The 14,357-nt window shown below is 43.1% G+C and overlaps 1 protein-coding gene across 14 annotated transcripts in view; it reads left to right on the top strand.

The window, feature by feature from the left end:
* Positions 1-1,095: 1,095 nt before the first annotated feature.
* SYNJ1 (synaptojanin 1) overlaps positions 1,096-14,357 on the top strand; it is a 55,373-nt gene continuing 42,111 nt past the window's right edge. For 5 of the 14 annotated variants that reach the window (XM_060273610.1, XM_060273612.1, XM_060273614.1 and 2 more), the window contains exons 1-4: positions 1,149-1,183; positions 5,114-5,259; positions 13,080-13,166; positions 13,964-14,231. In XM_060273610.1, coding sequence (XP_060129593.1) covers positions 5,136-5,259; positions 13,080-13,166; positions 13,964-14,231 — 479 coding nt within the window. In that variant the 5' untranslated portion in view covers positions 1,149-1,183; positions 5,114-5,135. Of the gene's footprint in view, positions 1,222-1,251; positions 1,475-5,113; positions 5,260-13,079; positions 13,167-13,963; positions 14,232-14,357 lie in introns of those variants that run through there. The other 9 variants (XM_060273603.1, XM_060273605.1, XM_060273606.1 and 6 more) reach the window with 6 other exon arrangements.

Here is a 14,357-nt window from a genome sequence, read left to right on the forward strand (position 1 = left end):
CTTGCCTGGGCCAGTTCACTCCAGTGGAGATCTCTCTGTGGGCCAGATCGCATGTGAGTGCACGCACCTGCACCCACGATTTCTGGAGTCTGCGTAGACAGGATTTCTGTCGCCACGGAAGCAAGTCCCCGCGCCACATTGCGCCAGTTTAGTGCAGTGCGGGGGGGCTTGCCAAGTGGGTGGCTCGGCTCGGGGGCAGCTTAAACAACCTCTGTGGGCTGCTTGTGGGCCATGGGCCTTAGGTTGCCGACCCCTGGCTTAGCATTTAGGATTATAGTGGTAATATAACCTTGACAGCCAGATCAAACATTCCCAGTAGGTAAATATTTCTTCAACAACAACACATTGCAAAGGGTAGGCTGAAATGCCATGTTTACACATCAAGTACCATTCAGGGAGGCCCTTGGGAAACGAGGCAATTGCCCCTTGTATTTGACCGACTGTGGCTGTAAACCAGGCATCCCCAAACTTCGGCCCTCCAGATGTTTTGGACTACAATCCCCATCATGCCTGACCACTGGTCCTGTTAGCTAGGGATCATGGGAGTTGTAGGCCAAAACATCTGGAGGGCCGCAGTTTGGGGATGCCTGCTGTAAACCGACCGTGGGTGTGATTCATCAGCAGCCAACCTAACTAAGGAGTAAGAACCTGCTCCAAGTCAAGGCACCGGGGAGGAGTGCTTTTGTTATGATGATGGTTAGTCATTTGAACGTTCGTCGTGCCTTCTGTCAGTCAATAGAACAAGGCTCGGCACAAGCGCCGCAGCCTGTCATACGACAGGTAACAGAAAGAGATGGCGAGGGTGAAAACCCGCCGCTTCGGCGTCTACCAAGCTGAATGAGGGGCGTTTCTACTCGGAAGTAAGCCCTACTGAGTTCAGTGGCGCTTACTCTCAAGCGAGCGTCCCTTAAGCCACAGCCTCAGGGGCGAAAAGGGGGCGCTTATGTAAGGCGCCAAAGACCCGCCGCCGCCTTGGCGAACGTCTGGCACGAAACCCGCCCGCTCTTTCGGCGCTCGCCCACGTTCCACGCTCCCCTCCGTCCCCCCCCTCCGCACTACTTCCGGTGTGGATGTAAGGGGGGGGCGGTGCAATGCGGAAGCGGTGGCCCTGCCAGAGAGGAAGTGAGGCAGCTGCCTCAGGCAGCGGCACGAAGAAGCGCCCCTGGAGGTGGCGGAGGAGCCGGTAAGGGAAGCTGAGCCGAACAGGAGAGCAGGCGAGACGTCAGTATATATTTCTCTCTCTCTCCCTCTCCCCCCCCCCCAAATCCGCACACCACTTCCCGCTTTCTCCTGCCTCCGTGTAGACAAGCCTAAGTCCCCGCGGTGCGTAGGAAGCGGAGCCACATTGGCGGGGCTGGCGAGGGGAGAAGGGAAGCGGCTCCCTCGGCACAAGATGGACGCTTCTTGAGCCGCGCCGACACCCACACGGCTCTCTGCCCGTCTGCCTTCGTCTGTCACGGGGAGAGCGACACGGGTTCGGCTCCTATTATCATCATAATTCTCCCTTCCCGGGTGCCCGCTTTCCCACCTACTGCAGCGTGCCTATCGAGGGAGCCAAACCGTCTGTCTTGCTACCTCATAACTGTCTGCAGACCGCAAACCTTTTCCGGTTGCTTCGCTTTCCCCCTTCCTCGCCCCGCTTTTTCTTTTTACCGCTGGAAGCGAGGGAAATAACCCCTCTAGCCTCGTTCCTGTCTGGTAGAAACAGCGGGTAGAAATGTTGTGGGGAGAAACGGGGGTCGAGCTTCGTTTGACTGCCACTCCCCCTCCCCGGTCCTGGGGAAGCGGGAGGGTCGCTTTTCCTCTTAAAGCGGGTGCGGGGCCAAGGTGGGAGGTGGGGAGGAAGGAACTGCTGCGGGAAGCATCTCCGACTGTACTACTTCGTATTTTTATGTATCATCCCCAAAGTGTTGCTTTCACTGCTCGAGACAATCGCTTAAAAAATACACTGCTTCCCACCCACCCCTTACTGCTATGATTATTAATCATTTTTCTCTCGGTTGTGTTTTATTGAGCAACCGATTACCGTACTCCGAGATGCGGTGTTTCCGTGATAACAGATGACAAGGGAATAAACATTGAAGTGCTTGAAGCAAAATCACTGCTTGGCGCTCTTCTTATAACAAAGATGTTTTGGATACAATTAAAAAGAAATCATTAGGGGCTTTATGAATATGTATGCATAAGCAGCAACTGAGAAGAGCTGTTGAGGCTGCTTGCTGATATACTTTCTTGTACAGAATGCAGTAAATAAAATACACATGGGATGTAATTCATAAAAGGAAGTAGGGTGTTAAATTGGTTGCTTCTAGTTTCATAGCTGACTATTGACATCAAGTGCCAAATTACATGGTATGTGCTCCTGGTGTGCTGCTGATAGAGGCCAGGAAGTCTGGTCTGTCTGTCTGTGTATTGATGTAGAATAGGTTTTTGTTAACTATCCTGTAGCAGAACATATTGAAGAAAATATAGTATAATTTTCTAGAACTGAGCCCTGATTATCCTTAGTTTAGGTTAAGCCCTGACTGAGCAGTTTGATTATATGTGGAATACACAATTGTAATGAAATATTAAACCCTTAATTTGTGTATTTAAGCTTGCTGCACTAAAAAACAAACCTAATCTGACTCTTAAAGTATTGTTATTGTTACTCATTGTTTTTATCATCATTGATTTAATTAATTGCCTTCTAAACAACCATCAAGGTAATATACCCTGAAAATAATTTATAACAATTAAGGACAGAAAACCAACAAATGTATTTAAAATAAGGCAGAAAACATACAATGTTGACATTTATCCAGGCCAGAAAGTCTGTCAGAACAAAATGCCTTCAATTGTTTCTGGAAAGTGCAAAATAAAATAGGTTTTGCCTATTTATACCTCACATAGCTGCCAGGTTTTCCCCTTTCTCGCGAGGAAGCCTATTCAGCATAAGGGAATTTCCCTTAAAAAAAGGGAGAACTTGGCAGCTATGATACCTCATGACCTTATTTGTCTCATTTGGTTCATAGACCATCATTACATACCTTTGGGTTTTATTTATGTGTATTTTTTCTGCTTGTACTTAACTGCTGTGATATTTCTTCTGGGAAATGGTCTTTTGGCGTTTGCAGCTCATATGATCAAAGAAGAGGCACAAGAAAACTTGTTAGATGTTTAGCCTGCACTTGAGATGCCTTCTTGCAAGTAGATATCCTTGGGAGGAGGCAGGGCAGCATGCTGATTACTGTACAGTGAAAGGTTGTACCACTTGTGAATAGATGTGCTTGAGAATTGATAAGATAGCGGCAAATTGGAGTGTGTGCCGTTAGTGGATCACCTCATGAGTAAGCATTTTTAAAGAAATGTAGCAAGCTTGTCAAGAATAATGTTTCTTTAATGCCTGTTTGTCCGTTGTAAAATTATGGAGACGTTAGTATGTTTTTTGCATGGTGCTGATCCTCCTATAAAATATGATATGCAACAGTAATTAGGAATGTCATAAGATATGGACTACACTCACTTTTCTTGAGTCTCTTGGGATATATTCTCAGAAAACAGCTGATGCAGATGCACATTTAGGTTGCACTATGGCAATTAAGAATCTGATGAATATTTAGATATATTAATCAATTCCAAGAGCTTGCTCTTATGAGAACTGTATTTTTCTCATGAAGCAGTAACATTCTATCAAGATGACAAATAATGTTGTAAAATATCAGATTAATTCAATTTATGTACTGCTTCTCACACTAGAAATCCCAAAGTGAAGCTATTTATGTGAACAGCATGCAATAGGCAATAAAATCCATTAAAACAAAACAAATATACTAAAAGTATTCTTCCTCAAAAATCACCCTCCCCGCCAAAAAAACACCCCAGTCACTTACCATGGATGAGTATTAAAAATAAATAACCCAAACAATATGCACTGTCCAGATGCATGAATTGAAATAATTATAAAATTAGACTAAACAATAAAAATAAGCCAGTTTAAGAACAGTAGCCCGCAAAGCATTTTTTTAAAAAAGCAACAACCGAAAGAGACATTAAAGGGGGCATGTTGTTGTTGCTCATTAAAAGGTGACTAATGATGGGACCAAACATACTTTCTTTGGTAGGGTATTCCATTGGTGACTTCCTCCTCATGCCCCGCTCCCGATGTACCATGGTAGCACATAATGGAGCAGGGTGGTAGACTGTTCAAAGGTTTGGCATATTGCTATGAGGGGTGAAGGAGATTCTTAAAATGCTTTGGTTTCAAGATGCTAAGGTTTAAAAGGTTATAACTGCACTTTGAATTGATCCCAGAAACAATTTGGTAATCAGTGCGGGTAATATACAATCAGAAAAGGGCTGTAGCTCACTAGCAGAGCATTTGCTTCACATTCAGAAAGTTCCCGGTTCAATACCCAGTATCTCTATGTAGTACTTGTAAGGTCACCTATCTAAAACCATAGAGAGTTGCTACCAATCTGAGTGAAAAATACTGAACTAGATCACCAATGGTCCGATTCCATATAAGGCAGCCATTTATGTTCCTAGAGCGACATTGATCCATCATGTTACAGTCAATAGCCAGGCTGTTGCATTCTAGGCAAATCAGAAAAGCCCTGAATTGTCTTTGAAGGCAGCCCACTGTGAGGCAACTTGGAAGTGAATAGGGCATGAGTGACTGTAGCCAGTTGCATTGCAAAAAAAATTATATTTCATGCAAATGTTTATCACAATTTACCTGTGATATATATCTGTTATTCAATTGAAGTTGATTCTCTTAACTAATCCTGATGTGGTTCTTGCATCATGGGAAGGATGCTAGAAGGTAGGCATATTAAAAACACATTCCAGCAGAGTTCTTGGGTTCCCACTAGTAGAAATTAATGCAGCTGTGCCAGTTGGATAGGTTAGTTCAGGCATCCCCAGACTTCTGCCCTCCAGATGTTTTGGACTACAATTCCAATCTTCCCCAACCACTGGTCCTGTTAGCTAGGGATCATGGGAGTTGTAGGCCAAAACATCTGGAGGGCCGCAGTTTGGGGATGCCTGGGTTAGTTTCACACTGCTTTAGAAATGATGTCTCTGAATGTTGAGAAACCTTCACTAACACTTTTTTTTGTACTTCGTTACACAGTTCTGCCTCTGATAAAGGAAAAATGGCATTCAGTAAAGGTTATCGTATCTATCATAAGCTGGACCCACCGCCATTCAGTGTGATAGTAGAAGCCAGAAACAAGGAAGAATGTCTCATGTTCGAGTCTGGTGCTGTGGCTGTTCTCTGTAAGTAGCAAAACTCCGCAAATACAAGCAGATGGCTAACTTAATAAAAACTCCTAATGCTAAAAATGAAAACAGATGAAGAAATGTTGAGTCACCATATCTGTTGTGTCAGTGATTTAAATGTCCTTTGAATATTTCCTTGTCTTTTGCTTAAAGGTGTTTTGTCCTACTATATTTTTCAAGGTAATACATTTTTGAATTTATTGCTATTTCTTGAAACTTGCCTTAAAAGTCTACTTATCCTCTTTGTAACAAGCAGATATAAAGGTAAACTGTGGCTGTTTAACATTTAGTGAATGAGCCTTGGGCTCATCAGCTTCCCCCTATCACCCTCCAGTGTGCCTGCAGGAACATCAGAACTTTTCACATCTGTTTTTAACTAGGCAGTTTAGTATTGTGTTCAAACCTGTAACCTAGAAGTTCAATTCAACTGGAAAGCTACACATGCCCCTGAACTTTGTCTCTTTAGCCATTCCTCTGAGTGGTTAGTGTGGTGCCATTGCAATATAAGAGAAGGCAACATTGGTTTAAATAGTATATTCTCCCATAATAACAACCTTTGCAATTACTGCAATGTAAGTGCAGGCCTAATTAGTATCCAGAATCTTTGCTATATCTAATGGGGGCTTCCTCCACCAGTAATTAGATTAAGTCTAAACTTGCATTTCTTAGGAAAATATTACTCTCTTTTCCCATGAGAGAATTCAAATGGCACACCTGGGTTTAAGTTATGACTGGCCAGAGACTCTTCATGACCCCTGTGCCACTCTGTAGTAAGGAAATTTGTGTTGAGGTCTGGTAACCTACTTGATGCTTGCGTTAATTAGCATTCAATTACCTTTTCCATCCAGCATCTTCATTAAGATAATAACTCTTTGTGCTAGAGCAGGCACCCCCAAACTCGGCCCTTCAGATGTTTTGGGACTACAACTCCCATCATCCCTAGGTAACAGGACCAGTAGTCAGGGATGGGAATTGTAGTCACAAACATCTGGAGGGCAGAGTTGGGGGGTGCCTGCGCTAGAGCTTTTTCCTACAACTGGACATATTGCAACTCCCTTAACTATACAGTGGTACATCGGGTTACATACACCTCGGGTTACAAACACTTTGGGTTACAGACTCTGCTAACCCAGAAGTAGTACCTCAGGTTAAGAACTTTACCTCAGGATGAGAACAGAAATTGTGCTCCAGCGGTGCAGCAGCAGGAGGCCCCATTACTTAAAGTGGTACCTCAGGTTAAGAACAGACCTCCTGAATTAACTAAGTTCGTAACCAGAGGTACCACTGTATGTTCAACGGTGCATTATTTTGCCTTGGAGACTGCTCCCCACCCTGTTCAGACACTGTTGAGCAAAACATCTCTACCTTTCTCTTTTCTGCAACCTCACTATCTCTTAGTCCATGTAATTGTTCAAAACCCAGTCATTTGTATTTGAAATCCCCCCAAAATGTGTTTAGGCTTCTAATGCCACTCTCCTGGTTCCTTAGCACCCACATTTGTTCCATGTAAGATGAGCTCTTCTCCCTCCATCTGTCTTGTGTAACTGGAACTGTTTGAGCTTATGGTCCGGAACTTGGGTAGCCTGTGTAACTTTTAACAACTAACCAATTTACTATTCTGCATGTCTTTCTAGATACTTTAAACTCTAAAACAATTTTATTAATTTTCCACAATGTTGTAGCATGAACTATAGCATGAACTTCTGCTTTTGCCACAGCTGCACAAACAGTTGGCAGCTGTTAATAGGAATTTAGATTTAAAATGTATATTGAGCACTTCTGTTAACACACACCATCTAATCTACCATCAGGGGATTTAAATTATGGATGTAGCTAAGTGAAAGAATAAAATCTCTAGGGATGGAACTGTTCAAGTGGCTGTATGCATTAACACAGCAAAAGAAGGTATATTTACATGCACATAGGTTAGGTATTTAATACCTCAATCTTTGTAGTGCACTCTCGTGTATGTTTACTCAGAACTGAGCAGCACTTAGTTCAGTCGGGCTTATTCTCAAGTAATTATGCATAGATTGCAGCTTTAGAACATTTTAATAGAATGAAAATATAGATAGGGAGCAGTTGGTAGACTTTAGTAGCTCCTACTCTTTGGGTGGGGGGGGCAAACTTATCAGATTCCATCTTAATGTATAAAGACAAAATTGACCTTGCCTTATTAGGAAGGCAAGCATAGATCACTTGTCATTTAAATGACTACCAATTTTCCACTTTTATATCTACTGATCACGCCTCTGTTTTTCTTCATCCTTTAAGATTATATATTCTGATACAAAGATATTGTGTATTGGGATTTACAGAATGTCCAGGGAAGCTGAGTTATGTTTACATAGCTGGGTAGTACTCTACAGATGCATGTTGTTTTGCTCATAAATTTCTCGTATACACATGAGCTTTGATTTATTCTTGATACCATGGTAGATCTATTTCCTGCAAGTGTATTGATACATGTTTGCTTAAAGAACACAATCATATTTAAAGTTGATCAGTAACTCCACTATAAGCAGAATCTGGGAAGGGGAGGCAATTGCGTAGAAGGAATGGGAGATTCATGTCTCGTGTCAGTTACATTGTGTGAATAAATATAAAAGGAGGAAAACCTGACTTGCAGACAGGACCGGCTCTAAGGCAAGCCCGGGTGGCACAGGGCGCCAGGGGGGCGCCGCACGGCTGTGCCCGGGTGGCATGGTGAGAAGCGGGGCGGGGGGCACCGGAGCGATCATCGCACCACGGCGCCCGGGCGCGTGATATGCTTAGGACGGCCCTGCTTGCAGAGTTGGAAGGGGCTTTGCAGATTAGTTTGGCAAGCCCCCCACAATGTAGGATGCAGTTACAGCATCTTTAATAGATGGCCATCCAGACTTTGCTTAAGCACCTCTAGTGGATGAGTGCCCACCCCTCCTGAGACAATCTTTCCCTCTGTTGAACTGCTTTTACTGTTAGAAGGTTTCTATTCAGCTGAAATCTGCTTCAATCCTATTTCTACCCATTGGTTCTAGTCCTTCCCCCTGGAACAACAAAGATCAGGCCTGTATGACATCCCTATCTTGTTATTCCCCATTTTCTCCAGGCTAAGCATGTCTAGCTCTTCCAGCTGTTCATCATAGGATGTTTTCAGAGCCTTCACCACCCTGGTCTTCTTTCCTTGGACACAAACAAGCAGTTTTAGCACAGCCTTTCATAAAATGTGGCATCAAGTACTGGACACAGTACTTCTGATGCATTCTCATCAGTACTGGATAGAATGCAATGATTACTACCTGTGTTTACAGGTACCATGTTAATGCAGCCTGAGTCTGCATTAGCTTTTAATAGCGTATTCTGCCTTTGATTTTCTTTTTCTTTTTTGCACTTACATGCTGGATTTTACACTTATTTCTGTTGAATGTCACCTGTTGTTGCAGCCTAGTGTTGCAGGATTTTAGGATTTATTTTCTTTTTCTTTTGGATCTTGATACTGTCTTCTGTGTATTCCTCCCAACTTTCTCATTTGCTAATCGTACAAGCTTTTCCCTCATTCAAGTCATTAAGAAAATCCTGAACAACACAGTGTGTGGGACTGAGCCCTATGATGTTCTGCTCAAGACTTTCCTCCATTTTGATCCAGAGCTATTCATGAGCACTCACTGGGTAAAAGTGCTGAACCAGCTGTGGCTGCCTCTTAGCTATAGTATTGCCCAGTTCACTTACCATTTTGTCATCAAGGCAACCATAGAAGACCCTGTCAAATGCTTTGCTGAAATCAAGATATACTGTATATGTGACACTCCCATGATTACATACTAGGCTAGAAACTCATATCAAAAAGAACACAAGGTTGATCTGACATTCCTTATTTTTGCAACCCATGCCGGCTCATAAATTGATGCAATGTTTTTAGATGCTTATAGACCAAATGCTTAATAACATTTCTTTGTTCTGTGTTGGGGTGCCTGGCCGGTAGTTTTCCATATTCCCTGTGTCCCCATCTCAAATGTTCCTATCTCCAATGTTTTGAGACTTGACTCATTCTCCAAGAGCTCTCATAAGATTAGTCAGTGGTTTTGAGAACATACCTGTAAACTCATTTAGCACCATGGAGTCTAATTCATTTGGCCTTGGAGACTTGAATGTGTTTACAGTTGCTAAGGATTCTCTATCTCTTGGGGTTCAAGCCTCTCCTTATATCATTTGTCATTCTCTTCTCAGGTAGAACACAGTATGTTTTGTAGTAGAAGATTGACGCAAAATATGAGTTTGAGTAGTTCTTCTTTCACTGTATCACTTGTTTATACTTACTGTCTTGTCCAAGCAGCGGACCTGCTATTCCCTTCCTCTTTTTCCATAAATGGTCCTTTTTGTTTTTTTACTATCCCTCACAAGCAGGAGCTCATTCTTGTCTTATCCTTCCTTTTCGTACAGTTTGGGGTGCACTATTGTAAACATCTCTGGTTACATATACCTCTTTCAGTCTCCTACGTACAGTATGCCCTTTTTATGTCTCAGTTCATCAAAGTTCTCTGTATGGAGCTTAACTGGCATCTTTCCCTTCTTCTTAAGACTGCCTAATCATGACCAGCATCTGAAACTCTGGAAGTTGTAGTTCAGCAACATATGGAGATCCACCCCAGTTTAGAGGAACAAGAATTGCCATTAAAACACTTTAAATTTGGTTTGAAATTTCAATCCCAGAGAGAGACAACCCCCCCATTAATTTTTGTGATTATGATGTCACAGGTCTACTCCTTCATTGTGTACAAGTGAGTCTACTGCTACTGAAGTGGATTTTCACTGTATCTCTTGCTATCAATTTGTCATGGCTGCAAAAACGTGGCTTAGCACAGCAGTAATAAGTTCTGTGACATTTCTAGAATCTTTGTACTATACGTACATATAAGCCACTGATACAGGCAGCAGGAGAATAATTGCAGGCTGTTTTTGCACGCAGTACTTCATTTCTTTGAACAATTCTTTGAATTGTTTAATACAATCCTTTGTAATGGCCAGAAATTGTGTAAAGACCTGTTAAAGCAGGTGTTAAAACAGGATGCTGCAGCAGGGGCGTACCCAGCACCCGGCAGGTTAGGGCTCCTGCCCCCCTCTAGAAGCAATAAAATAAAAATAAAATAAACACCCGACACGGCAGCTTGCCGACCAGCTCCCTGAAAAGCGGCTCCTGCCCCTCCCTCCCCGCCTGACTGTCGGGCAAGGCAGCGGCTCGAGTCGGAAGAAGCAGCCTCGGCAAAGCTGCTGTTCTCCCTTCGGCTCCTTCCCTATCTCGCAGCCCCAGCGGGGCTCCTTCCCTCCCAGCAAAGTGGCTTCCCCTCCCCCTCCCCACCCGGCAAGGCAGCGGCTGGAGTTGTGAGCAGCAGCCTCAGCAAAGGTGTTCCTCTCCCTCCCTGACTCGCTGTCAAACTGAAGGAGGTTTTCCTGCAAGCTCTTCCTTCCTTCTTCAACCCTCCTTTTTAGTTCACATTGGTCTTGCAAATTGTGAAAATTATTACTGTATGATAAATGGCCTCAAAAGTTTTGCTTTTTAAAATATCTTTTTTGCAGCAGCTCCTCCTGTGCCCAGCCCATTGCTGTTTGTTTGAGCTCAACAGCCACATAACGAAGGAGCTGTGAGCTCAAATCCAGTTCACACCCCAAGTAGATTTGCCTGGGGGCAGGGATTTAATTTGCATCTTGCAAATCCCTGACATTCTTTTGTTTCAAAGGAAGAACCTGTGTATTTCAGTTCTTCACCTCAAAGAAATGCAAGCCCCTCTCTTGAGCTGGTTTAGGTATCCAAAGCTTGCCAAATTATAGCAAACTGTTATTGTCCTTTCTTAAGTGCTCCTCTGGTTCCTGGTTTATGCTTTCTGGGCTGTAGCTCAGTATAGATCAACTGCCTTGCATTGCCCTAGGACGGTTCAGTTGCAGGCATGTCCAGGTAGAGTCAGAAACTCTGGAAAGCTGCTGCCAGTCAGTGTAGACAATACTAAACAAGATTGACCAATTGACTTAGTATAAAGCAACTATAAACAAGCAGCTAAGCAGTTTACATTAAATAATAGGATGAATGGTTGACTCAGTGGATCATGTACCTGTGAGTACCATATTTACAGTTTATCAGGTAGTAATTGACAGCATGTACACGGAACAAAACTGAAAGGCTATGTTGCTGAAGGTTGGGTCTATGAGAGCATACTTATTGCTATGGCAGCAAAGCACATTATTGGCGGGGCGGGGGAGTGACCAATATGATCCAGGGGTTGGAGCAATTCCCCTATGAGGAAATGTTACAAAACCTGGGGCATTATAACTTTTAGGGAAAAGGCAAGTAATTGGGGGTGGGAATGAGAGATTTTTATCCTTCTCATAATACTAGAACCAGGGAATATCCAATTAAGTGGATGTGAAATTCAATCTATTTCAGCATTTTAACTTTTTGTACGTTTTAAAGGGGGGGAATCAAGTTTTGTAAGAACAGAAGGCACCTCACCTATCAAGTCTTTGCTGGAGAGAAAATATGTCTGAAGATCTGCATATGACCTTCTCCACCTGCCCCCCCTTTCTTATTTCTCCTCTTCCCAGGAGGGGTGAGGGGTTAAAATTAGGAGCTGGGTTTGATTTGATCACTGGCAGTTTATTAATCTTTAAATCCTACCTAAGATAAAATGAATCAGCCCTATAGATAGGTATAGATAGATCCCCAGCCAAGCTCTCCTGGGCAGCCCCATTGCCACTGCAGAGCACTCCTTCAGCTCACCAGGTCTCACCTGGTGAATGGGGCTTGGGCTAGAGGGTGGTTTGGCAGGGCACATACCAAACTTTCTGTGGGATGGCCGCCCCTGGAGCCCTTTCCAGTGACTGCCACAGAGAAGCCTGTTTGTATATTTCTTGGAGTATTTTAATCATAGGATCACAGAACTAGATGGTTGGAAGGGACCCCCGAGGGTCCTCTAGACCAACTCCCTCCAGTGCAGGAATCACAGCACAAGCATCTCTCCCAAAACAAGTTTGCTCTATCTTTCCTGTGAACAGCCCTTCAGATACAACAGAATCATTCACATAGTTGGAAGGGAACCACCAGGATCATCTAGTCCAACCCCCTGCAATGCAGGAATATTTTGCCCAACATGGGGCTTGAAACCACAACATTAAGAGTCTCATGCTTTACTGACTGAGGTTTGTTTATGTTTCCTGTTTTATTTTCCCAAGCAGAGAAAATGTGTAAGCGTGGTGTCAGCTCCCTAAAAAAAGGTCAGTTTCACCTGGGCTCCGTAGCCCCGCCCACATTCCCACTTTGTGGCCCCTCCCCTCCCGTGTCTTGGCCCCGCCCCTGAATGACCATGGCTTGCCCCCCCCCCCTAGTTTTGATCCTGGGTACGCCCCTGTGCTGCAGAACTCTTAATGGCTTCCTGTCCATAGGCAGATGGATGAAAATACACAAAGCTTCCAAGTCAGACAGAACATTACTCAAAATGGTATATGTGTGTGTGTGTGTGTGTGTGTGTGTACACACACACACACACACACACACACACACAGAGTGGTACCTTGACTTGCGAAGACGATCCGTTCCGCGGTCGTCTTCGTAAGTCGAGGTTTTCAGTTGACGAAGCACTGCTACAGCGCATGCTGTATTTCATGCTTCTGCGCAGGCGCAGAACGCATGCACCGGGAGGACTTCCGGAGGCTTCGACTTCGGAAGTCAAAATCTTCGGAAGTCGAAGTCTTCGGATGTCGAGGTATGACTGTAAAAATATGAAGTGGAAGAGTCATTCATAAGTATAGTTATTTTGCTATAATTCAAATCCTTCACATTTTATAAACAGCATCTGCAGAGAAAGAGGCAATCAAGAACATGTACTCCAAGGTGATGGATGCATATGGACTGCTAGGTGTTTTGAGATTAAATCTTGGTGAGTAAATCTCATTTTGGGAGTCGCCTTTCTTTTCATATGAAAACAGTAATAGTTAAAAGATTGCTCATGCCATCTTGATGCCGGTACAATTGTTGGTATGTGATCACCACACTCCAGATAAATTGATGATTAATTTTGTATGTGGAGTGGGAATTCCTCCCCCCCCCTTTTTTTCCTTGGTGATGCTTGCTGAGTTTTCTAAATAGCCTCTCCTGTTCTCCAACACCGAACAGCAAATCATTTTCAAAACTTTGGTATCTCAAAGGCAATTAGATGTGTATAACATTGCATATGTAACGTGAAGAGAGGATTGGATTCCCTTGGGGACCAGAAGCTGAAAATTCTGATGGCATACATGATCCTTTGGCCATTAAATAATTGTTGGGCTTGTAGTAAATTACATTGTCTCTTCTGTGGCATTCCTTTCAAGCATATGAGGCATGGTGGTATATTTTTCCTTAAGATATGAAGTTCACTTTTTCTGAGAAATTTAAAATATGCCATTGGAATCGAGGTTTCTAACATTTCAGTTTACACATACCCTATCAGTAATTATAAAGCAAAACAATAAGCATGCTCATCCTAAAAGTTGGCATGGTTGCAGCCCAGCACTTATTTAAAAACTACTGTTCATGCAAAATCAATTTCTGAAAAGTCTTATGTGCAAAAGTAAACTTTAGAATTATGCAGTTACCTCTCTGTAAAAGTTTAATAGTTAAAACAGGGAAATGCAAAAGTGTGCCTTGCAAAAGTTTAAAACACGCTGATTGTTCATTTCCATTTGTTTCTTACAGGAGACACATTGTTACATTATCTAGTTCTTGTCACAGGATGTATGTCTGTAGGAAAAATCCAAGAATCTGAAGTTTTTCGTGTTACTTCCACTGATTTAATATCATTACGAATTGACCCATCTGATGAAGAACGCATCTCTGAAGTGCGCAAAGTTTTGAATTCAGGAAACTTTTATTTTGCATGGTCTTCTTCTGGGGTCAGTTTAGATCTTAGTCTTAATGCCCACCGTAGCATGCAAGAACAAAGCACTGATAACAGGTTCTTCTGGTGAGTTGATAAGTTTTAGGAAGTCTGATACAGTGTGCCTTTGTATTTTGAGTTGTTGAATTTCTTGTCATTGCACGTGTTGAAATACTGCTTGCAGTTCTACCTTTTTGAAATAGTACCGGTACT

This window comes from Zootoca vivipara, chromosome 4 (assembly GCF_963506605.1).
Source record: "Zootoca vivipara chromosome 4, rZooViv1.1, whole genome shotgun sequence".
In the NCBI taxonomy this organism is placed as follows: domain Eukaryota; kingdom Metazoa; phylum Chordata; class Lepidosauria; order Squamata; family Lacertidae; genus Zootoca; species Zootoca vivipara.